General features: G+C 35.5%; 1 protein-coding gene and 1 non-coding gene across 8 annotated transcripts in view; one reads left to right on the top strand and one right to left on the bottom strand.

The window, feature by feature from the left end:
- TET1 (tet methylcytosine dioxygenase 1) overlaps nucleotides 1–26,668 on the top strand; it is a 116,624-nt gene that overhangs the window by 12,443 nt on the left and 77,513 nt on the right. For 5 of the 7 annotated variants that reach the window (XM_010951678.3, XM_045514233.2, XM_074374107.1 and 2 more), the window contains one exon: nucleotides 19,231–19,284. In XM_010951678.3, the coding sequence (XP_010949980.2) occupies nucleotides 19,231–19,284 (54 nt within the window). The other 2 variants (XM_074374110.1, XM_074374109.1) reach the window with 2 other exon arrangements.
- TRNAT-AGU (transfer RNA threonine (anticodon AGU)) lies at nucleotides 2,945–3,015 on the bottom strand. The gene has a single exon. It is a non-coding gene; the product is annotated as a tRNA-Thr (tRNA).

Here is a 26,668-nt window from a genome sequence, read left to right on the forward strand (position 1 = left end):
ATTGCACCGTTATTATCTAACCCACAACTTATTCATATTTTGTTTATAAGAAAATGTCCTTTTGTTATGAAAACTAATATACATATGTATATGTAAGACTGGGACATTGTGCTGTACACCAGAAATTGACACATTGTAACTGACTGTACTTCAATTTTTAAAAATTCAAAAAATAAAAAAAGAAAATGTCATTTTGGGTTCCTTTAATCTAGAACAGTTCCTCAAACTTTTAAAACAACTTAATTGAGGTATAATGGACATAAACTGCACATATTTAAAGTGAACAGTTTGAAGGAGGGAGGGTATAGTTCAGTGATAGAGTACCCATCTGACATGCATGAGGTCCTGGGTTCAATCCTCAGTACCATTAAAAAATAAATAAACCTAATTACCTCCCCCTACTAAAAGTAAAAAAATTTTTTTTAATTTAAGTGTACAATTTGATAAGTATGACATATGTATACACTGTGTGACCATTAACATACTCAAAATCCATCACTCAAAAGTTCTTTTGTGCCCCTTCAAAGTCCCTACCCCTGCCCCCACAACTGTACCATTTCTCCTCAGGCAAGCATTATCTTTCCATCGCTATACTTGTGTTTGCATTTCCTAGAGTTTGCTATAAATGGAATCATATAATATGTACTTTTTTGTGTTGTTTAGAGCAATTCCTCAATATTTGTCTTTTATGACATTGCTATTTTTGCAAAATGCAGATTACTTATGTTGTCCTTCAATTTGGGTTTGTCTAATGCTTCCTTATGACTAGATTTGGGTTATACATTTTTTTTTAAGGGAGAAAGCAGTTAGGTTTATTTTTATGTATTTATTTGTTTTTAATGAAGGGACTGGGAATTGAATCCAGGACCTTGTGCATGCTAAGCATAACCCTCACCCCAGTTGTACATTTTTGTATGAATACCTTCTTATCAGGAGAGACATAATGTCAGTTTGCCCCACTACTCATGATCTTAATTTTTTTTTACATTTTTTATTGATTTATAATCATTTTACAATGTGTCAAATTCCAGTGTTCAGCACAATTTTTCAGTCATTCATGGACATAAACACACTCATTGTCACATTTTTTTCTCTGTGAGTTATCATAACATTTTGTGTATATTTCCCTGTGCTATACAGTGTAGTCTTGTTTATCTATTCTACAATTTTGAAATCCCAGGCTATCCCTTCCCACCCTCCACCCCCCGGTAACCACAAGTCTGTATTCTCTGTCTGTGAGTCTATTTCTGCTTAATTTTGAACATTAGATTAAGGCATTGTCTTTCAGATTTCTCCATTGTAAAATCAGCATTTTTTTACTTTGTATTTAATAAATATCTTGTAGGGCAATTGAGACTTATAAACGTATACCTACTCCTCAAACTTTCACTCCTCAGTTTTAGCATTCATTGGTGATTTTTGCCTAATTGTTGCCAAGTGGTGATTCTGTTTCTATGATTTCTAAATCTATACGTTAGCTTTAAAGTCCAAGGAAGAGCTTTTTCTTCTTTATTTCAGTATGAACTTAAAGATTTTTTATTATATTTAGTAGGTTATACTCCTTTATTATCATTAATTATTTTGATGCTCAAATTGTCCCAAATTTGGCCAAGGAACACCTTCAACCATTCTTTGAGTAATTCTCTTTGTTTTCTGACACAAGTGTTGTATTTTCTGTCCTGCCCTAAACCAAATGTCAGCTATTTATCGCAGGAAACTTGCTTCTTTTTGGTGGCGAACAATACTTTAGAAACCAAGATCTTGGTGATGGGTGTTATTGTTGTTACTGAAATGTCAGTGGTGTGTTTAAAAGTTGGAACATGCATACGTTGAATTAGTTCTCCTCTCCCCCACCACCTCCCGCCACTTTCAGCCTCTGTCTCTGTCTCACACACACCACCCTCACCTTTCAATGTTGTTATGTCATTCATCACAATTTTAATTTATTTCTGTTTACATTCTATTTCAAGGTTCCCCTATACTTGATGATATTCATATTCCCTTGCTCTCTCTTGCTTTCCCCCTCCCCCAAAAGATCACCTTTATTCCTGACAAAGGTGATTCTGAAAAATATGTAATGTTGTCCTTATACTAAATGCTGACAATAGATGGACCTACTTATCCAACAGTGTGTGGAAAGGCAGAGAAGAACATAGGGAACCCTTCTCTGAGGGAAATTCATTCTGACAGAGCAAGGAACAATTGTACACTATCCTGTTTCTGGTTTCTTTTGCTTCATATTATGTTTATGAGATGCATCAATAATGTTGCTTATAGTTGCAGTCACTCATTCTCATTGCAGAGTAGTAGTCCATTGTATGTACATGTCACAATACCTGTAGCCATTCCATTGTTAGTGAGCAGTGGAATGTTACAGTTCAGTACTGTACAGAACAGTAAAATGAACATAGAAGTGCTACTATGGACATTTTCATAAATGTCTTTTGGTGAATATAATTGGATGAATATTCTATTGAGTATATTCCTAGGAGTGGAATTGCTTAGTCACAGAATATACGTATGTCTAGCTTCCATAGCTATTACCAAACAGCTGTGGTTGTTCCAATTAGGACTGTCATCAGTTGTATATGAGAGTTTCACTTGCTCCATATCCTTGCCAACACTCGATATTTTCTGACTTGTTTTAATCATTTTGTTGGGTGTGTAATGGCATCAATACATTATGTTTCCTTGATGACTAATGAAATTGAGCTACCTCTCATGCTTCTTAGCCACTTAGCTATCATCTTTGAAGTGCCTGTGAAGTCTTTTGTCCATTTTTAAATTGGCTTTTTGGCCTTTTCATTATTGGGTAATGAGTTCGTTGTATTTTGTTGATACAAATCCTCTGTTGAATAAATGATTGTAGGTACCTTTACCTATTCTACGGCTTAATCTTTTCAGTAACTTAATCATGCTTTTGTTTGTTTGTTTGTTTGTTTAATGCAGGTACTGGGGATTGAACCCAGACCTTGTGCACACTAAGCACACGCTCTCCCACTGAGCTATACCCTCCTCCAATCATGGTTTTTAACTAACAGATATTCTTAACTTTAGTGTGGTCTAGTTTACCAGCCATCTCCTTTATGATAGCTTTTCATGTCCTGTTTGTCTACTTTTTGCCAGTTCAAAGGTCATGAAGATGTTCTTTTGCTTTCTTCTTAAAAAGTTACTTTTTTAAACCTTTCACATTTAGATGTACAATAGATGTGGAATTGACTTTTGTCCATAGTGTAAGATGGGAGTAAAGATTCATTTTCTTTCATATGCTTATCTGCTTGAGCAGCACCATTACTCAACTGCTGTCCTTTCCCCACTACTGCAACATCAAGTTTGTCACAAATAAGGTGATTGATTAGTTCTGCATGTTTCTAGACTGTTTCATTGACCTTTTTGTTTATCTTTGTGTCTGAATTCTCATCATTTCTAGGCTTATAACTTGTCTTGCTAACTGGTAGTATAAATCCTTTAGCTTTGTTCTTCAGTATTTATTTTGGCTTTTTTTTTTTCTTTGTATTTTCATCAAAATTTTCGAATCAGCTTGTAAGTTTCCACAAAAAACTCTTCTGGGATTTTTATTGTGATTATGTTAAATGTATACATCAATTTGTAGAGTTTAACATTTTTACGATATTGAATCTTCTAGTTCATGACCAGAGTATATCTTTAAATCTTATTTAACTCCTTTCAATAATATCTTATACTTTTCAATATAGTTATTTAACTTGTTTTATTTTTAGATATTTGATATCACAATTTTTATATTTATTTTATGCTCTTAATGATTGAAGGCCATTTATTTTGATAAGTAAGAATATCAATAAGAAAATATATTTCATGTGTTTCTTCCTAACATTGGAATTATTTTATTTATTGAGTGTTGGAATGAGAAAGAGAAAATACATCTACAGTTTTTAAATATTACTGTTTCTGTTAGTGTTTATATGAAACGAATGTACATTTTTAAAAAACAGAACTGTTAGAATTTTTTTCTACTAAAGTATACTTAGCCTCCAAAGGCATATGTCATTTCTCAAAATGTTAACTACTGATGTCTGAGAGAAGTAAAAGCAATTTTTGATTTACTTTTTTAATGATAGATTACATTTTTGTTTCCCAATTGTTTCTTTTAATTATACAACAAGGTGTTCAGATAGTCTTCTCAGTGATATCTTTTGGCCAGGAGAAAAAAATGTTATTTTTCTGCCAAGTTTAGTTCAGCTTACTGTTCTCCATATGCAGAGATACAGATAATTGAAACCACTAACTTTATAACTCTTAGTCATCTAGGAATTTGCTCTTGGCTAGGTACACCTGCGTATTTATAATTTAGCATATTGAGACATGTGTACTCTATTTATTGAATGGTGATAGAGGTAAAAAGAAGGTGGGGTGGGGAGGCTTTTTAGAGACTCAAAGAGTAGATGCTTTGACCATGCTATGCTTTCACAGATAATTTTTAGTGTGTTTAAAAACAACAGCAAAACACCAAAGAAACAGAAAAACCATACAGTTGTTTGTAGATGTACTGAGGGCAGAGTCTTGAATTCTATATCTATAGCTCGATGATTTTGGTATAGTATTTCACATTTAATTAGCATGAACTGAATGACTTAAGAAGTTGGTGAGTTGGTTGCCAAAGTGAAATAGTCTCTCTTATGTTTACTTCAGTTAATATTGATTTCCCCTCAAATATGAAAGAGTTATTATATTAATTGCAGTATACTAGAGAACGGTGTAAAATGTGCTGTTTATTACCATGCTATATTCTTAGCTAATAGAAATTCCACCTGGAGAAATAGTAACACCTATCTAGGTTGTGCTTGAAAAGCTAGAAGTTAAGTAGTATTATATGATAGAAATCGAACCACGGACTGTCCACTATCTTAGGATAGTGTGATAACAGTCTAGTTCCAGAGATGTCACCTGGATTGGTTGATTTCTTATTTAATTTCATTTTATCCATTTTAATGGGAGTTGGGGAGGGGGACAGGCCTCTCCTGGCCCCTGCTTTTCTCTGTGTTTTCAAACAGCCAGATCTCATTTTGGCATATGTTGTATATAGCATATGGAACATATTTTTGCTACCAGCTCTTGCAATTGAGGGCAGATGTTATATGTCCTTAAATATGCCTTTAAGAAATCTCTTTGGATCACTACTGATACTTCAGTAGCATACCTCACCACAGAGCTGACCATAGGAAAAAATGCCTTTGGCTTCAAGCACCCTTGCATGTTTAAACCCCAAGTATGTCAACAAAACCATGCTGATCTCGATTGATTCTGACCAGTGGGTGTTAATTTTTAGAATCTTGTCACTATGGTTCAAATCTTACCTTGCCATTTTGTGTAGACCATCTTATCCAGAAAGAAAAATGTGTGAAACTGACTTCATCTAGTTTCAGTATAATCCAAGTGATACTATCATTTACTAGTGAGCACTGTAGTACTCATTTATTTTGCTACAGAGCTTAACTTTCCATCTCTTTTCGTTGGTCAGCTTCTTGATTTTTTTGTTCCAGGATAGCATTTCAAGAGTTGATGGTTTCAAAACCGCAAAAGTCATTCTCCTTATAAAGTAGCCAGTCATTGTGGTACTATGATGAATGTGATACAAGTGTACCCAGGAAGGAGAGAAGGTGGGATCCTTTTGTATTATTATCATAGTAAAATAAGTTACAACTAACAAAAGAATCAATCTAAGCAATTCAAGTCATTATCTTGATATTGAGACTCAGTACACAAGTCATGATTATCCAGAAATTCTTGGCTAATTATCATCAGCTCTTCATGCCTGGTAGAAAGAAATAAGAGAAATCGTGCTCTTTTCTGATTTGTGTCCCATTAGTACTGAGTCCCAGTTTTAAAAAAGAAAGGCATGGTGTTCTTCTGCAGAGAGAGCAGTAATTAGAAGTGCGATGTTTACTTCTAAAGCCCAAGCCCAGGCCATATGGGGTGCTAGAGCATAATAGGTACTCAACAGCTGTTTGCTGAACAAGTGATTCAGTGAATGAATGAAATCTCATTTAAAAAAAAGTAAGATTCAGTCTTTCTCACATATGAATGTCTCTTTTAAAAGTGTACTGTAAACCTTTATATCCCATATGTACCTAATATATCATCTTAGCAGGTAGTATCCCAAAACTTTTCGGGGTTTATTTTATATATGTCATTCTCAAGTACCAAAGATGTTAAGATCATGGGATATCTATGACAGAAATTCAAGTAGAGGATTTGAGAAAAAAAGTTTTTAGCAAGGTACACAGTGCTTTAAACCATGTTAAAAACCAGCTGCCTGTGTTGTTTAAAATTGCTGCCATATGCATTTGTGATTGTAAGTTATACCAAGATCCAAAGTTTGGACAACTCAATATTCTAGAGGGAAAAGGAACAGGAAAGCACAAAATCATGTATTTTTCTAATTGTAAATGGAATTTAGAAAAACAATTCTGGAAGGATACATACCTACCAAACCAAACTGTTGGAAGTGTTAACCGCTGAGGATTGGATTTTTTGGATGGACAAGGGGTGTATTAGAAAATATGTGAATTTAACTTTTTGCTTAATTTTTTCTACATGGTTTGACTTTCTACATGTTGAGCTTGTATTTCTTCAAAAGTAATAAAATATTAAATCAAAGTAATAATTTGCATTTAAAAAATTTAGAAGCAGGAGCAAGATAGAGTATAATTCTGGTACCTAGAGGCAACCACCATGAGTATATAGGTATATTTGCTTCCAGTATTTTTTCTGCATTTAAAAAACAACATCATTGAAGTTGAATGGGGTAAAATTTTCTTCTTCTCCTTTTTTTCACTCAGTACATCATTAGCATTTTTCCTTGTAATTAAAAAACTAAAGATTTAAAAATTATGTGTATAATGTGCCTTTAGGTAAATCAATATAACTTACTAAATTATTTTTCATTGCTGGATGCTTCAGTTTCTTACAGTTTCTCATATGGTAGTGAACTTTTTCTATATAAATCTTGGTTCCCATTTCAGATTATTTTCTTGACACTGGAATCTACTAGTCCTTTATTTCAAGCTAAAAGTATTAGCGTAACCAAAATTTAGTATTTTGCTAATGATTCATTGCCTAATGACTTCTAAATCTTTACCACTTTTGGAAACCTGAAGTTTGTAGTACAGGTATTTTTTTGAAAGTCAGATCCATTTCCTTCTCTTAAAAGGAGAAATTAAAGTTTCTATGACATTCTTTTTGGTAAACACATCTTCATGCCCTCTCAAAGATGGGGATTGAGCCAGCATTTCAGTGTATCTCCTAACTAATGACTGGATACTAGCCAGATCAGATTAGGTACTTGGTGTATTTTTAGCTACTATGGAAAGAACAGAAATTACTATTATTATATTAGTACTTTAGTCTGCTAAACTTTCCACATGCTTTTTGATTGCTAGACAAGAATTCCTAAGACTAATTTGATCCTAGTTTAAATTATCCCAATACTCATGTTTTATATGATATTTTAGAAATCATAAGGTTAGAGCTTCTATATCAGGTTTTTAATCCAGATGGGATTTTGTGCTCTGTGATCCCATTTCCCCCCAAATTTTATGTAACATTGTTTTATGTGCATTTTTTCTGGAAAGATTGTCCTTAACTTTTATTAGGTTTCACAGAAATGTAAACCACATCTCCTACTCCCCAAAATAAAAACAAATAAGAGAATCACAGCAATCTTAATCTCAAAATCATCAAAATCTTAAAAGACTTTGAAGTAGTGAAATCTACAACTGTTACTATGGTTAAGGACAAAACAGTTATACTAAGAGTTTTGATATTCCCCCATGTGGCCACCAGTGTGAGAATAGATCTATTTGTGGCATGTGATAGTCAGACCCATGAAGCAGGGATCATGAGAAGCAGCAGTGATGTCTACATAGGGTCTGGCAGAGTCCCTGCCACATAGTAGGTGCTTAAACATGGTGGCTATTATTTTAGTCTTGAAGAAATTTGAGTATTCATTCCATTATTTTTACCTGTTTCCCTCTTGCTACTTCATTCATGTTATTTGGAGGAAGGTAACTGAAGTCCTTAGAAGTAGCCAGTATACACCATTTCACAGTATCTGCAAAAGCATTTTTCCTACTAGAGGATTAAGATGCATTATGAATGAATTGGTTTCACTGTTCCCATGTGATACAGAATTATAGTTGTGGTTTCCAGTGAGATGATGATGCCACAGTTATTTTCTTGTCCTTGTATAATGAGAGGGTTTTGGTGTTTCTGCTGTATTCTAGACATTTACACTATGCAGCTTATTTTTGTATCATGTTTCATGTGGAACACCATTTTGTGGTGAGTTTTCTATTAACAGGCAAAAGTAAGATCAAGGCAGGAGGAAGCAGAAGGACAAGACAGGGGAAGCCCACAGTTGAGCTGAGCCATGGACTTTTGGAGGGAGCTGATGTAGTTTAGACTTAGAGAGAGAAGTGTGTGTGTGTGTGTGTGTGTGTGTGTGTGTGTGTGTGTGTCTGTGTATGTGTCTGTGTCTGTGTCTGTGTGTGTTTAGTTTCCTCCACTCTTATAGGAGTAAGTGTCTTGTTTAGGAGTTATACAGAATTGCAGGGAAATTTGTCTGAGTTAGTACAGAATTGCAGGGAGATTTGTCCACTAGTCAACATAAAATTAAATTACCTTTTTTATTCACCTAATTCCATTTTCTAGGGACACTTCTAGTGTGCTATGAGATGTTAAAACAAACAGAAATCAATCAGACTAGGAAAACGAAACAAAATAGTGTTTAACTTTTTTCTTTTTAAGGAGCCAGTGACCAGGCAACTTTGTCTTTATTTGACAGTTAGGTACACAAGATTTTAACAAAATTTAAACTTTTTTGACTTGAAGCACAGGAAGCTGGCAAAGGAAAGGGGGAAAAATAACATTTATGGAGGGTCTATTGTGGACCAAACACTGTGCTAAAAGTCTTAAACTTACCATATTTGATTTGATCCTGACAGTGACCCATGAAGTGTGAGTATTAGGACTTTCATTTTGCAGACTATGAAATGGAAACCCACTTTAAAAAAATGTGTAGGGGAAGGTATAACTCAAGTGGTAGAGAGCATGTTTAGCATGCATGAGGTCCAGGGTTCAATCCCCAGTATGTCCTCTAGAAATAAACCTAATTACCTCCCCCCATCAAAAAAAAAAAAAGTTAGTTCCCCATGGCTAGCAAGTAGTAGAGGCACTCTTTCCTCTATGATAAAGGAGAATTAAATAATTAATCTCTCCTTTTTAAATTGAGATTTAATTCACATATAAAATTCACCCTTAGAAGTGTGCAATTCAGTGGTCTTTAGTATATTTACAAGGTTATGCAACCAACACCACAATCTAATTCTGGAACATTTTCAGCACCCCAAAAAAGAAACCTAGTACAATTAAGCAGTGACTCTCCATTGTCCCCTCCCCCAACTCCTGGTAACCATTAATCTATTTTTTGTCTCTATTGGTTTCCCTATTATGAGCATTTTATATAAATGGAATCATACAATATTTGGTCTTCTGTATCTGGCTTCTTTAACTTAGCATGTTTTCAAGGTTCATCCATGTCATAGCATTTATCAGTTCCCCTTTTATGGCTGAGTAATATTTCATGGCATGAATAAACCACATTTTGCACAAACATTCATTGATGGACTTTGGAGTTGTTTCTATTTGTTGGCTATTATGAATAATGTTACTATGAACATTTGTGTACAGGTTTTTGTGTAGACATGTGTATTTAGTTATTTTTGGTATATTCCTAGGTGTGGAACTCCTGGGTCAGATGATAACTCTTTGCTTAACTTTAAAGAATTGCTTAAACTGTTTTCCAAAGCAGCTGTACCATTTTAAATTCAATTCAACCATTTTAAATTCAACCAGGGTTCTAATTTCTCTACATCCTTATGGACACTTACTATCTGACTTTTTGATTTATTGGCATCCTAGTGTGTGTGAAGTGGTTTCTCAGGATGGTTTTGATATGCATGTCTCTAACGATTAATGATGTCAAGCATCTTTTCATGTGCTTATTGACCATTTGTAGATCTTATTTGGAGAAGTGTTTGTTCAAGTCTGTCTTAGTCCATTTGGGCTGCTATAGCAAAACACGACAGACTGGGTGGCTTATAAACAGCAGAAATATATTGCTTGCAGTTCTGAAGAAGGTACCAGCATGGTCAAATTCTAGTGTAGGACCCTAGTTCATAGCTGATGCCTTCTTACTGTGTCCTCACATGGTAGAAGAGGCTGGGGATCTCTCTGGAGCTTCTTTTATATGGCACTAATCCCATTCATAAGGGTTCCACCCTCATGACTTAAGCATCTCCCAAATGCCCTGCCTTCTAATATCATCATATTGGGCATTAGGATTTTAGCATGTGGATTTTGGTGTGCTAACAAATGCCAACACTAACATTGTGTAGTGTTGGCATTTGTTAGCCACCAAACAAATGTTGCTTGAATTGAATGACACTGGTCATAGATGTGGAACTGGTATGTAGCACACATTGATATCTGAAGAGGTTAATAACAACTCTTATGGACTGAGTCCTTTCTAAGTGCCCAGTACTGTATTAAGCACTGACATGCTCATTGTCTCATTTAATCCTTAGAACAATCCTGTGAAATATACATTCTTCCCCCAAAGTATAGGGTAAGACACTGAGACTTAGAGAAGCCAAGTAATTTATGTAAGACTACACAATTGATCTTGGATCAGAGCCCTTGGCTTGGATGGTAAGTGCTTATTTTAACTACCATGTCCCTGAGCAAGGGCAACAAGCAAAATGGGAGGAACCTGGAGGGTATAGAGAAGTGGGACCAGAAGATTGAGGATAGTCATGCTAAGGTTATTGCTGCTATTTTTCAGACTGGTGAAACTTTCAAAAAGATGTTGTGTAAGAATCTTATAGGCTCATTTTGCAAAAGTATACTTTTTCTTTTGACATGAATCAATATTTAAACTCTTTGAGTTTGCAAATTTCACTGTTTTTCTATTTTAATTTTAAAGTTACATTTCTCTTTGACCTTCATCTTTTTAGCTCTTTTTTTCCACTTTTAATTTTTACTTAAAATATTTTTACCTTCCCTGGACCTCATTTCCCTCTGAGTCTTGGTCTGGTATTTCTACACCATCATGGTAATTTTTGCACTCTCCTATACCTCCAAGCAGATGTTTTTATATTTTATATAGCTTTTCTAATTGCCTTCAGCAGGCAGTTGTTTTGAATTATCAATTCTATGATTGCTGGAAGTGAAAGTTTCATATTCGTTTTAACTAATAAATTTAAGGTTATGTCATGATGGTATAGTAGAATAAGCATGCCCCAATTCTAGCAGAAATCTGGTTAATGCTAGATTTATCTGGGAGAGATTCCAATATCCCAAAATACTGTTTGCTTGAATATCTCCATTTTTATATTAAATGAGTTTTAATTGCTCAATACCTTATTTATTTGTACATAGTTTTCGTAATTAGTGACAGCCATCGTTCTCTGTTGCTACAATGGAACCACCGTGCCAGACACTAGCTCTTGTCGTAGCCGTTACAACATTTAACCCTAATGTCAGCATTGTCCCTCACTGGGTTTATGGGAGGCTAACTTGTGCAAGTCCCGTAGTTAATAAACATCATTGGGATTTGGATCTCGCCAGACATATACTGATTTTGTATAAGATAATATTTTGATATTGTGTAATGTAACATTTTTAGTTAGACAAGCCAGAAGGAAGTAATACTTTCTTTAAAAAAAAAAAAAAACTAAGGTAACATTTTTAAGCACATGCATAGTTATGATTAAGAAAAGTGTTAGCTAAAGTGATCCTTTATCCCCTCCAAACCCACTAATGTTTTGTTTATTATGATAATTAGCAAAAGTAGCCATATAAGAATATGAGTATATATTCATAAAGTTAGAAACTTAATTACAGCATCAGTGAAATGATGTCCATAAAAGAACTGTTGTTATGGGCAAGGAAAATATCAATTCTGCTTATAAATATTTAGTAAAAAATTGTTCTAAAAGAAATATAAATATCTAGCAAAAGCATCAAGAACTATTCATTTTATTTTAAACAACAGGAACAAATTTGCCTATGTGAATAAGTATTTGGAAGTCAGGTAAATCAAACAGATTTTTGGGAGAAAATTGCATTTTCTTAATAAGTTATTAAGAGTATCTGTGGAAACACCATTATAATGTTTATGTTAAAACATTCCTAATAAAGATAGGCAAGTTTTTCATTTAAATCTGTACAATTAGTTATAAGCTTGAGTTCCATACCTGCTAATTTCTAAGGTGGACTGGGGTGAAAAGAACCTTTTTGTTATTACAACACATAGATCTCCTCCTGATCAGCAAGGTATTCCTAAAGGGCTTTACATTGTGAAAACTCAGAAGGATCCCCTCAGACACCGAAATGGTAGTTACAGGTTAGAAGATAAGTCTCTAGTAAGAATATGAGGGCCATTTATTTTATTTGAACAAATGCTAATGTGCCCATTGGACAAGTATTGGATAGCAAGAAAGTCAGACTTCAGAAAAAATTTAATTTTAGGCATTTTATAACAGTACATATATATGGGCTCAAGGGTAAGTTTTTTGAGATCCCACAGGTGTTAAGCAGCACCTCTAATATAGTTAGTGTTCTCTGTTCTATTTCTAGAATGAATAAAGGAAGGGCAGCCCTTACTCTAAACATCAGAAGCATCTGTCCGGGAGAGAGTTACCCAGCTGAAACAGTAACTTATTTCTAGGCAGACAAATCTTTCTCTTCCATGGATTGTGTAAGACTCTAGTAAATTAGTTCAAAAACTAGAGAAGTTAACCTTAGTGAGTGACTGATCTCATCTCAACAAAAACCTACTTACACATATTCTCAAAATATCACTTTTCTCTGATTAGGAGACTGAGTTATACAAGGGGATATTCTAGCTTAAAAAAAAAAAAAAGGTTTCAGATCTATGACAAACCAGTCACCTCTCCTTAGTTCCATTGAAAAAGTAGCTGCTATTTGTGATGATTAATTTAAGAGGAGTACCATTGTTGGCTTTTGAAAGGACCAATTATGGTAAATTGAAGCATGGGACAGAAATATTTCAAACTGGAATGGCAGAGAATTAAAAACTGATTACATCTCTTCATATGCATGCTCAATGACCAGCATTAACACTCAAGTGGTAGCATATCTATTTATATGCATTTCTCCCCATAGTGTGACTTTCAATAGCCGTAGTGCTCCCAGTGTCCTTGAACATGTTGTTACCTCTATCAGGGTTCATACCTTTCTTCTCTCCCTCTCTATTTCACCAACTCCCACTCCCACTAACCCATCCTTAAGTTTCAGTGGAAATGTCACTTAATCTGGGAAGCCACCTCTTGTCTTGCATAGTTTTCTGGGCTCATCCCCTTTCTATACTGCATCATAATTATCCATTTGGGCCTCTCCTGAGATGGTATGTTCTCGGCAGTAAGCCCAGCACCATGTATGCATATTGAAAGTGCCCAACTTTTACTACATTTTTTTAAAGGGTTTTGATTATTAATTGGGGGATTTCATTATAAAAAAAATGAATGAACAAATTGGCTTGACTTTGCTAAACTTAGGAGACATCTAGATCTAACTTTCTCTGAAAGAAGTTGTATGTGTGTAAATGCTTTGAGCTTCTCAGTAAAACAACACATTTTTAGGATTTTGCTATTAGACCAAAAACTGACGGTACAGTGCTATCTAGAGTCATCTCTCTAGCTTGAATGGCATAGAGAAAGAGCCTGAAGTTACAGAATTTCTTTTAAAAAAGGAATAATATTCATTATAAAGTACACAGGACAGACTAGCAATAACAAGAAGCAAACTTCAATATATCACTCACAAAAGGGGAAATTTTTCTAAATCACAGCGTCTTTTGTGATTTCTTTGTTTTTGACAAAAAGAAACCATAGATGCTGTTATTGGACTTCTGTTCAAATTATCTAGACTGTAATAGAGGGAGTAGGCTTGCCAATTTCAAGTTAGTACTAAGAATTGTTGAGGAATTGTGGAGAGGTGATATTTCAGACGCATTAGTCTCTAGCATTATCTATGTTTCACCTCATTGTCAGCTGTTCTCACTTGGCAACTGTTGCAGATCATTGCTTGCTCGCTTGTTCCTTAATTCTTGCTATTGAAGAGCAGTTATTTTTACCAGCAGTAATTAGTACTGCTAGAGGTAATGGGGTTGGACACTAGGTAGTCCTGGCCCTTTGGAGGGAAAAAGGGCTACTACAGATAAGCCTCAAGGAAGGAAATAAGGGAGGAAAGCCAGGGAAAGGCTGTGCCAGGGGATCAGCCACCTATACCCAGGCAATTATTGCTCGACTCAATCACCCAGAAAGATGTCCAGTGTTAGCCTTTCAGGTTCCTATACTTCACATGAAATACAATCAAATGACCTTTAGATTCTGTATTAGAATTGTTAAAAGTATAAGCCACCTTTTAAGAAAGTTCTTATTGACTGGAAGTTTACAAAAGATGGTACTTGGAATATCTTGTCCAGGTATTACTGCAAAAGCTATGACTCTTCAACAATATGAAAGAAGAGAAATATAGAAGGATTTCATAGGAGAGGAGAGTGTGGATAATATTGGAAGCATTTTATGCTGCAGAGGTGTCAGTTTTGAGGAATAGTGAATTACTCTTGAGATTAATTTAGTCAGTGTTTATATCTAGTTTCTTGTGGGTACAGAATTGTGCAGGTTTAGAAAGAGAAGTAGGATTTTGAAATCATTCATAAATTTATCTTTCAGGCAAAATATACCATTTAAAAAGCACACCTAGTGTATCATTGATTTTAAAATATCAATCTTCTTGAGCTGTTCTTCTATCCTAAAAATGATGCATGTGAGTTTTTTTTTTTTTTAAGTATGGGTGATTTACAATATTATATTAGTTTCAAGTGTACAACATAATGATTCGGTATTTTTATACTGAAGTATATGGTTTTAAAGATGGTTCTTTTAAGGTTATTGTGGGACATTTACATATGTCCATTGCTGGGTGTTGAAGAGGAATTGTAGAGAGCGTAGAGTAGATGGTTAGAATTAGGCTCAAGCCAAGTTCTAACTTTGCTGTGTAACCTGAGTTAATTAACTTTACTTCTTTGGACCTGGATTTACCTATAAAATAAAGTAGTTAGACTAAATTTTCTCTGATGTTCTTTTTTAGCTTTGTAATCATGTGATTTTTGAGAGAAAAGAAATAGATCTTATTTTATAATATTTGAAAGAACCTAGTGTATACTTGTGTTATTACAAAGTTAAATATGAACTTACATAATTTAATAATAATGGTTCCTTGTGTGAAAAACAAATAGATTTAAGTGATAAAAATAAATTTTGGATAAGTAGGTCTACAACCCAAGGTTTCCTGGTTTCTGATCTATTGTTCTTTCAGCAGGATCTAGTTATATGCATTTTGCCCTAAATAATAGGAATGGGAATGGCTCTCTCTCTCTCTCTCTCTCTCTCTCTCTCTCTCTCTCTCTCTCTCTCTCTCTCTCTCTCTTTCGGTAGGGGGAGGTAATTAGGTTTATTTATTTATTTTTAGAAGAGGTAATGGGGATTATACCCAGGACCTCGGGCATGCTAAGCATGCGCTCTACTGCTTCAGCTACACCCTCCTCCAGGAATGGCTCTCTTGACTTCCACTTTCTCTGGGAGTAATTTCTGATTATTCTTTCTAACAAAGCTCTCTGTCACCTTAAGCTGAGACTGACAAATCGCTAAGGATAGGATTTAGAACAGATGGTCACAACCAATAGACGTTACCAATCTAGTCTGTTCAAACAAGTATAGATCTGCATGGTGTAGTATCAGTTGGATATTTAGAGTTGATGTTAGTTCTGGTCACTTCCATTAACCCTCATTTAGTTGGCTTTAGATTTGGTTTCATTTATTAACTCATTTTACAGAACACTGCACGTAGACCTTCGATGTTTGCTTAGGTTGCCAAGTGCAGCGTTGTGTGAATATTCAGTACACCTAACATTCTGAGCCTGGTTTTATTTTATTGAGGCAAACATATGTATCACACAGGTAATAAAATGATTTAAAATATATAGTTATGTCAATATACCATAGCCACTTTACTAAATATTGAGCAATCAACTTGGGAAAATGTTGATGCTTTTTAGAAATTGTATTCAAGTATTCAAGGGGAGAGGTATAATCTGTAATTGAAATTGAAGGCATTTTAAGAAATGTAGGGCTACCCTTGTGTGTATTGTTGACGGGAATGTAAAATGGTAGAAAGTGATCTGGCTGCAGGAAATGGCTTGGCAGTTCCTCAAAAAATGAAACAGAATTGTCACATGATCCAGCAATTCTACTCTTAGGTATATACTCAGAAGAATTGAAAGCAAGGACTCAGATATTTTTGGTCACAGCAGTATTATTCACAATGGTCAAAAGGCAGAAACAACCCAAAAGGGCATCAGCAGAAGAATGGATAAGCAAAATGTGATAAATACACACAGTGAAATATTACTCAGCCTTAAAAAGAAATGAAATTCTTTTTTTGTTGTTGTTTTGGTGGGGAGAGGTAATTAGATTTATTTATTTATTTATTTTTAAACCTAGGTACTGGGGATTGAACCCAGGACCCTGTGCATGCTAAGCATGTGCTCTACCACTGAGCTATACCCTCCCCAACCACGCCTGGAATAAAATTCTTACACATTTCACAACATGGATGAACCTTGAGAACATTACGCTAGTTGAAATAAGCCAGACATAAAAGAACAAATATTGTGTGATTCTACTTATATGAGGTATCTAGAGTAGGCAAATTTATAGAGGCAGAGTATAACAGAAGTTAGCAATGTCTGGGAGAAGGCAGTCTAATTAATGGGTACAGAGTTTCTGTCTGGGATGATGAAAAGGTTCTGGAAATGGAAAGTGGTGATAGCTGCACAACATTGTGAATGTACTTAATGCTACAAATTGTACACTTAAAATGGTTAAAATGGAAAATTTCCTGTCTATTTTACCATACATATACACAAATCTCCAAAAATGAAGAAATAGAGGGTTAAAAGGTCTTACACTCTTTTCAAATCTTGTTGTATTTGGTCCTGTTTTTCTACCTATTTCATGGTTGCTTCATTTGTCACAGAGAGATTTTTAGTGTGGGCTCAGTGTGCTTAAAGTTGCCACCATGGATGTGGTGAGGTCAGAATCCACTGGTTTTGCTTGCTTTTTACTTCTGTTAAAAATTTTGAGGGTGGGTGGGTGAGGGAGAGGTAATTTAAAGTGGGAAAACAATGCATGTTGGACTTCCCATTCCAACAAGAAAAGCGTGCTTTTGTGGCAAACCAAAAGGCTGGGAATCAACCGTGATGAAATACAGGCTTTCCGGCCCTCACTCTGCTCCTGATTTCTGGTTGTGGGAATCTGTTCTGAATCCAACTGCAAGTGGAAAACCAATCTTTGGCTGAGCAGCCAGAGAGGCCCTTCTGCCAATCCCCCAAATGTGCTGCTGAAACTTTGGCCCTGGGAGGATGGAGCTGAGGCTGTCTTCCCAAGATCTGTGCAGCTGTCAAGGTGGCTGTGATGGGTCTGTGACCGGCGTCTGCACAGCATTTTGGCAGTGACCTTGAGACCTGCCAGCTCAAACAGCTGTCCTGGTTCTCTGTCTACTGCCACTGTTGCATGACCAGGGGGCTCAAGGGAGGGAGCTAAACTACTCTGGTTCTGTCATTCTCTGAGTCTGGCAAGTTCCAACTGCGGTGCCCAGCTCTCCCAGCACCTGCCACCCACTGCGCATGGGGGCAGTCCAGGTGTGTAAGTGTGGGTGGCTGCTTGTTCCTCCTCTGGCTCAGGTCCCAATCCTTAGGAAGTAAGTGGCTTTTTCTGACCATCAGCCTGTGCACAGACAGGCTCCACGTGGGGAGCTGCTTGGCAGCTCTGCAGAGAGATGCTTGGTGACAATTGACGGTCTTGGGAGACGAGGACCAGAGGTGTTCCTTCTGCCCCAAAGGTTTGAGTTCACCTTCTAGAAGGGACAGATTTCTTTGGGAAATGAAGGTCATCAGAAATGTCCAGAGCAAGAGGGAGAAATCTTTTTGAAATCTCCAGCCACTCAGATTGGCAAGTGTGTTCTGAAAACTCCTCCCCATTCCTTGTCCTCATCCTGTCCTTTTCCTTTTAAGTTGCTTTATTATTATTTTTTAATCCGCCTTTGTCATTGGACATTTATTGACAGAAATCAAATTGCTGTGTTTCTGGGCAAAGCGCCTGCTGCAAAGAGGTGTGGTTCCCGAGGAATGAGACACGCAGCCCAACAGCTGAGCCTACGCTGTCCTCACATAACCTTCCTGCCTTAAATATCGCCAATATTTAGCCTTGCCTTATAAAGTAAAAATGCACAATACCTTCCAGAGTTTCAGCAAGCCCAAATGCCCCCCTCAGCTCAGTTATATCTCCTGTACGTTGGAGGCAGGGCCTCGCACCCCTCCCCCCTCCCCGCGCGCAGACCTGCCCTCCGAGCTGCCAAGAGGTTACTAATCAGGGAGACTCCGCCATCGATCTGATGGTGGAGACCTGGGGGATTTGTGTGCATTGTTTTTGCTGAAGCCTCCTGTGATTTCGGCGCGACCAGATCCTCTGCAGCGAACTCCATGTCGCAGCTTGTGGCTGCCTGTGTCCTGTGGTGAGAGCGGAGCCGCACAGGAGATCCTTTGTCTAGGAAGGCTAGGCAGAGAAGATCACTTTGGAGTTGCTAAGCTCTGCATTGCCATTGGCTGCACTCTTTGTGGGGCTGTTTTTGCAAAAGGCATGCCCAGCACGTCTACAGTGCTGGCAGGCCAGGGCTGCCTTTAAACACCATGATAATAATACCAAAAAGCAGTTTGCAGAACTGTTCCACTGTAGAGGCTTCCTCTGCAGAAGCAAGCAAGATGGCTACCTCGTGGGCTTCGCTGTGAAGAATGCAGAGGCTAATTAAGACAGACTTTAAGGGGAAAAAAGGGTATTTCCCTACTTCATCTTTATGCAAGGCTTTTTTTCAGTGACTTTTAAAGTATACATTTTACATAAGCTCTTTAGGTTCTGCCTAGCAAACATGTTGATGATTTTAGATGGTATAAGTAGTTTTACAGAGAAATAGCCAAAAAATTTTGGGGGGGTGGGAGCTAATTTTTTTCTTAAACGGAGGCTCATTTTGCAATTTGATTTTTTTTAGGTTATAAAGGAAAACAAGAGGCCCCAGAGGGAAAAGAAGCCCAAAGTTTTAAAGGTAATCAGCTATTGATTAAATCATTTTAATTTTTTTCCATTTCATACAGTATTTTTTCTGTCACTTAGGGGTAAATTTGGAATACAGTGGATGTGAATTCTCCCAGATTTTTAGTAGATAAATGAATTTTCACTCAACTAAAGTGTTTTCTCTTTCTCTCTCTCTCTCTCTCTTTTTTTGATATGCTGCATAATGTGCATATTAGCATCCTTTATTTTCAACTCCACACAAGTCTGCAGAACGAAAAGTTTATATGCAAAGTGTTGTGAATAAAATTTGTTTTTCTTTGTGGCTCCCTTTGTAACATCTGCATTTGTGGTGTTGCACCAGTGTGTAAACTTAAGCTCCTAAGGAGAAAGACACGATTTAAAGTTGACAGCTATGATCCATTGTGATTTTAATAGACCTTCCATTAGATACTATTTTAAAATGTGTGATCTTTTTCTTTCCAAAGGAAAAGGTCCTTAGAGGTTTTAGTTCAACTTAAAATGTATAAGCCATTGAAATTTTACAGCCAAATTACAGTTGCTTAATCCCAAATTCTCATTATAGCATCTTTAATTCTAGCATTCATGGAGCTGTAGGAATGTGTATGTTTTCTTTATTTTCAGGAGTTGGCTTAATGAGTATGTAGTAGTTACCTAATTCAGTTATAAGCCAGCAGTCCAGGTTATGAGCTTTATACAGTATTTAGAAAGGTTAATTTAAAAGCATATACCATTACTAAAAGTTCAAGGCTAGCTTTAGTCTAGCAAATAGGTGCTTATGTGTTAAAGGTTTCAAGTGGTGTATTGCTACTATGCATGTAAGGCACCTGAGCAAGCAATCTTTTTATTCAAGGAGACATATTAAGCAGTAAAACCACTAGTTTTTAAAATTATGCTGTGTATATATAATTTAAAATATTTTAATCTAATCCCAGCTTTTCTTTTGCAAATAAAGTTGTAGCACTCAAAGAGGAACAACATGTCTGAACTGTGGATTTGGCATATTTTAAAATCTCATTTGTTTCCCCAGTTGTGTACCTTGAAAATGCTATTGACATGGAGAATCAAAGCTTGCTTTGCTTTCTAATTTGTCTGACCACTTTGAGTTTCTGTTTCCTGTGTGTACACAGCATTGCCATGTACAGTTTTCATCAACCAACAAGTATTTATTTAATATTTACCACAGTCATCAGTGTGCTAGACACTGTAAAATGAATGAAATTGCTTGGCACAAATTCTCCCTGGGTCTGGACAAATAGAATACTGGTTATTTTCAAGGTAAATTAAACCCTTCTCTCTTTTTATTTTGCATATTGATCTACCCACCCACTTTTACTCCCTTTTCCTCCCCCAATTATAGCAGAATATCATTAAAAGCCCTGATTCTATTTCTTAATCTCTTTTTACATTTTCTGTATTGGGTATGTCTATCTCAGATGTTTTGCCTTAAAACCTTCAAGGGAGAAATAGCTTTAGTCCTGCTGTAATAAATGGCTCTCAAATTTGTAGGGGGTGGGAATGCACATAGAAGAAATGGATGGAGAATGCATGGCCAAACTATGGACTAAGCTTGGTGTCATCACCTACCTTTGCTAGGAAGTAGAATTGGGCTTTGGGAATACTATTTAATTCTGTTTATTTTGTTAGTCTGTGGGTGTCCTGTCACCTGAAATAAATTTCAGAAGTAAATATACTGTGTGTTGCTTTTTTGAATTATGGCAATGGACTCTGACTTAAAGAACAAACAAAAAAAGTGCCTGTGGGTGACTAAATTTCATGTGCCACAACAAACAGAACTAAATTGTTGCTCACTTTCCTCTGTAGTTCTCAGTTGTTGTACAAGAGTAGGGAAGTGCTCTAAGAGGAAAAAAAAAATTAACTTTTTTTTTTCTGATGTGGGCATTTTAAAATGTTTTCTTTAATTTCCCATTGGGCATAATATTTTTTGTTTTTCTCAGAAAGCTTTGTGTCTCTGGTCTCCAGTAGAAATGCTAAAATACTTTTAGATTTTAGGCTGATGTGTGTAAACTACAGTTAGAGCAAATGTAGAATATTATATAACCCTGAAGGAGATGTTAAGAAAACTAAATCCACATTTTGTATTGTGGATTATTGGAGGGTGGAGGAAAAGTAAAACTTTCCACTTAGGGTTTTATGGGTGAGGACTTAACATTCCAGCTGACTACTACCCGAGGGATCAATGATGGGAATCTGCAGGTTACAACTCGATATCCTTGCATAATTCTCTTTTGGTACTGTGCCGGAGTTCCACTCAGCTTCCTTTGACTCTGTCCTCTTAGATCTTCAGATCTGCTGGGTCCCTTGCTCTTTGCCAGGGTGCATGCTACCTATAGGTATACTGACTGGTTTTCATCGTTATGGTCTATTAGGAAGTAGTTGGATAGATGAAGGGTCTGATGAAGGAAACTGGGAATAGAATTGAAGCTTGTCTCATCCTACTCTGAACCTGCTAACTAAATACTGAATCCAGTTGTGGGGCTGAGATTGCCTGGTGTGTCTCACACCTCTCATCTTTAAACAATCTGTTATCTATACCTATAGCCTTTGTTCACTCAATTTTATAATTCAAAATTTAAAACTATAAATAGTGATCTTAAATCACTGATTAGAGAGAGCATTTTTCTCTAGCTGAAATGATAGTTTTTGTCCAAAGCACTCTAATGGCCAGAATGGGTATCAAATGTTGGGGGTGGGAGTGGGGTGCTCAGCACAAACTTCTGCCCTGACTGGTGCTCAAGGAACAGGTTCCTACTCAAGCCCTATTGATGGTCACTAGAGTTATTTTCATATATAGATGATATCTTAGCTGTTATAGTTGTTTTCTTGACTCTTGAGTAAGGTAAAGGTGTGAGGTAATTTCAGTTCTTGAATCAGGAACCTGGATGTATGAGTGGCATGGTTTCCAACTCCCCTTGGTAAAAACATTTATGTAAATAATTAGCACTTTGTGATTTGGAGTAAGAGGATGTATTCCCTTAGAGAAATTCAACTTTAAGGCAGTATCATGTCAGTTAGGTTGTCAGTTGTTGTCCTTACAGAAAAATCAGATTGCACAGTCAATTGAGAGCATTGGGGAGACTTTAATAAAGGGATGGTTTAAAGGGTGTGGGCAGGGTTCAGAAAACTGAGGATTACAAAGCATCCCAGGGCTAATGACAGCAGAGAGATATTGCCACTCCTAGGCCTGAAGGGGCAAGGGTGTGGGGGCAGGAACTCTGGTAAAATAGTTGTAATTAATCTGAAGAGCAAGGGCTTTTGTTGTGGCCTTTGGTAAAAGGATCTTTCTGCAAAGAGAAAGTCATGGGGAGGTGGCTATGGAAATAAATCCTCTGCCTGCCCTCCAGTTTCCTGCTGCTTTCAAAAAGTGTGAGTATCCCCTGAGAGGGGACTACATTTATACATTCTGTAATTTTTTGTCTGGTAAGGGAAATTTTCTAGCAATTTGGTTATAAAATATCAAGATAGTATTTGGAATAACTGGGTGAAGAAATATAAAGAAATATCAGTGGATATTAAACCAGGAAACTGTCTACAGCTGATATAGAAAAGACAAAAATGAAAATGAATTGATCTTCCTGCTAGCTTCTGTGCTGGCAGCCCTGCTTTCTTCACTGTTTCCTTCCTTCCTTGATAATGCTGATAAGGAGAACAAGAAGTGATGGTGGTGGTGGTGGTGGTGGGGTGATGGGAGAATTAAGACTTACCTCACTAGGAGAGAAGGACAAGATATTGGCTTATAGCTATACTGATAAGTCTTTTTGAAACATGTTTTAAAAGGAGAATCAAATAATAAATGAATCACATTCATGTGTGTTCTTGATTTACATGACAGTGCTGTTCAAAATATTTAGTGCCATCATTGCCTAGCACACACAGGAAATGATCAATAAGTGTTCTTTCTTGACCCAAGAGTATTATTAACATTCAATAATTTTTTTTTTTTTTTAGCTCATACTAAATGCTGGAGCCACAATGGTGTATAAGACCAAAATGATGTCTGCCCTCAAAGAGGTTAAATGTTGATGAGGAAAGGCAGGCTAAATAAATAAATAAATAAAGATAAATAAATGAATAAATTACAAATTGTGGTATATGCTTTGAAGGAAACAAGGGTGCCAAGACAGAGAAAAAACACCCTGTAGGGAAAATTACTTGGTATCTGAGAACTGTTGCCTTCATTTGTAACTTGTTGCATATACTAGTGAGGGTTTAAAAGTACCAAATTAGATACAGTTGAGTTATCTTGTTTCTCTTAAAAACTCATTAAGCTACAAGAAATGTAAGATAACAGGGTTACTAAAGATTTTTTTTTTCTCTGCACACTTATCTACAACTTTGTTTCAGTTAGTTAAAAAAAAATCATTGGTAAAATGATAAACTTTTCTTAACTCTGGTTATAAAGTAACATTCCATGATTTATAACAGCAACATGTTACAGATCTTAGTGACATCAAATACTGAGCCTGCTGGTTGTTGAGGGAAAAAAAAAGTGCTGTTTTGATAGTCTTTCATAGTCCCAGACAAGGATACCTAGACTTCTGAATATAACAGACCAGTAGAGGAAAAAATTCAGAATGGCTGATGAGAGTCTCCAAGAAGGGATACTAGCTTTAAAACAAAACAAAACATATACACTGAAAGAAGATAATCTCAGGATATACGACAGTCATACAAAATTTAATAATTTAAGATATATAATTCAATACACGGTCTTTATTTTCCTCCTTACGTCATAAGCTGGCAAAAACTATCAAAGATGTGTGCTCTCCATCAGTGTTTATTCACACGCTCAAAGGCACACATGGGGCTTCTGCGTGCATACCCAGAGATTGGAATAAGCGTTTAGCCCAGGGATGATGAGACTGATTTCAGGGCTGAGTTCTCACTAAGCCAGCTCTCACACAGTCAAGTCATTCATTTATCATTGGAACACGAACATTCCCAGTGATTCAAGACTCATGTCCATTTTGTAATTTCTAGGAATGATCCCAAATGGAGAATCAGAGTGAATAGAAGCCAAGTGGGGTGAATGGGCTTGAAGAAAATTTCATTCAGGCTACAAAAAAAGTCTGTTGAATTCTTCCTAGCTCAGAAAAGAACATATGCCTTGTGTCTTGAATCCTTATGCTCATCTGATAATATGTTTGTGTTTTTGATAGTGCTAGATTCACACTGTTTTCTGAGGCCTGCCTTCCTTACTATATAGCTCTCTATATACTGATTGGAATATATGCTTAATAGTCAAGTAAAAAGAGCCAAATAAATGCTGTTAATTAAATTTTTGTTAAAACCTTAGTACCTTAATTCATTTTCAAGTTATAATTAATTTAATAATGGGATGCCTTTCATTGTTCAAAATGTGTTATATAAATAGTGTTTTTAAAGTTTTGATGGCAAGATTTACCCACCTTAGTGGCCTAGTCAAGAGAAGGAAGATTATAGTGCCATTCTTTAACCTGTTTTGATACTTCATCATTTTTCTTAAATTTTATTTTTAATTTTTTGGGGGGTGATTACATATTTATTCATTGAATTGTTAATTGGTTTATTTATTCCAAAGGAGATGCCAGGAATTGAACCCAGGACCTCATGCATGTTAAGCATGTGCTCTACCACTGAGCTATACCCTGCCCCCTCATAGTTTTGAATACTAATTGTTTTAGTCCTTTTAAAACTGAAAACAGGACTTATGAAAATTTTTGAAGGAAGGGATGCTGCAGTTTTATTAACTATGTTTAAAATTTAGTGATATCATATGAATTTGATTAAATATGGGTTCTTTTCATGGTTCTAGGGAACCAGATGTTAAACAATAAACTTATTTTAGGAACCTAGATATTTTTAAGTAACTACTTTTTAAAATTTTAAGCATTATATTATGTGTTTAATTTTAAATATAGTATACACAAATACACAATAGGATCATAAAATTGTTATAGAGTTAAGTGAACTATTTAATACATGCACATTGCTTAGTGAACTATTTAATACATGCACATTGCTTAGGATAGCTTGACATTTCTCAATTAGTGATTTATTATGTCTAAGGTATAATTTAAGTTATTAAAAATATTAAGTGAACCTTTCAGAGAATGTGTATTTTCTTAGCAATATGGTCACTTGCGAAACATAAAGCAATACATATACTTGAGAAATATAAAGCTATATTCTAAAAAGCCTTTTATTTCCTTTTAAAAATATCATGTCTGCTTTTTGTAATAAGGAATATCAGAAGGAAGATTTTAAACCTTGAAAATATTAAGTTTCTCCCTTTTCCCTTTTATTTATATGTCTATCTTTTATAGAATCAATAATTCCATAATAAAGACTAGAATACCATCAACATAAAAAATGATCTCACAGTTGATGGTTAGTTTGAATTATAGAACTCAATTGCAAAGGGAAAGGTGGACTGGGACTAACACATTTGAAACAGGATACAAATTATAGTGATGTTTGCAAGTTCTGTTCCTTAAGCATGATTTCTTCCAGATAAGAATCACATAAGAAAGCCCTCATTAAATTATCACAAAATTTATCTTAATTATCTGAAGATATTTTTTTCATAGAAATGTTTTTACTTAATATCTTGCACATTCCTTCTACTTTAGAAGAGCAAAAAAATCCTAGTAACTGTATTCCACTTCCTGAAATAAATTTAATGTTGTTTTAAATATAATGTCTCTGAAAAAATATTTTTAAAAATCTGAAATTTTCTGAGTATTTAAATTCTGATTTTATAGGTATTGAGTGCTTTTGATTACTTTTAATTTTTTAATTTTAACTTTGTGTCTTTTTGTGGTATCAGTAGTACCCAGAGGAAGGTGCCCAACCTGGGGAAACTTAATTGAACTTTCTGAGAACTATTTTCATTATCTGTAAAATGGGAACAATAACCAATCCACAAGGTTGTTTAACAGATTATATAATTTTAAATTTACTGATTTTATCCCATAAAGACTGGATGGTCAACAAATGATAGATATTATCATCATTATTGCTTTTGTTATGATTGTTAATATAAAATAAAGTCTTTGTAGAATGTTAATATGTTTAGATTTTCAGTTGCTTTTATTATTGTTTAAACTAGAATGCAAACCTTTTAAGTTTAGAGCAGCATTCAACTTTATGTTCTGGACAATGTCTTATATTAATTTTTATATTATTATTATATTATCTTGTGCCTACAACTCAATAAACATCAGTTTAATGGATGATTAAATTAATGCACTTCACAGCCTAACTTTAGTCAGTTAGGTCTGAACTGTGGAAATACTACATTGGCATCTAGGTATATAAGGGATACTGTACTTTCTGAAATCATCAGGGCAGTCTTGAATAGTATCAATAATGAATCCCCCTATGGAAATCAGGAT

Source organism: Camelus bactrianus, chromosome 11 (genome assembly GCF_048773025.1).
Source record: "Camelus bactrianus isolate YW-2024 breed Bactrian camel chromosome 11, ASM4877302v1, whole genome shotgun sequence".
NCBI classification, from domain to species: Eukaryota; Metazoa; Chordata; class Mammalia; order Artiodactyla; family Camelidae; genus Camelus; species Camelus bactrianus.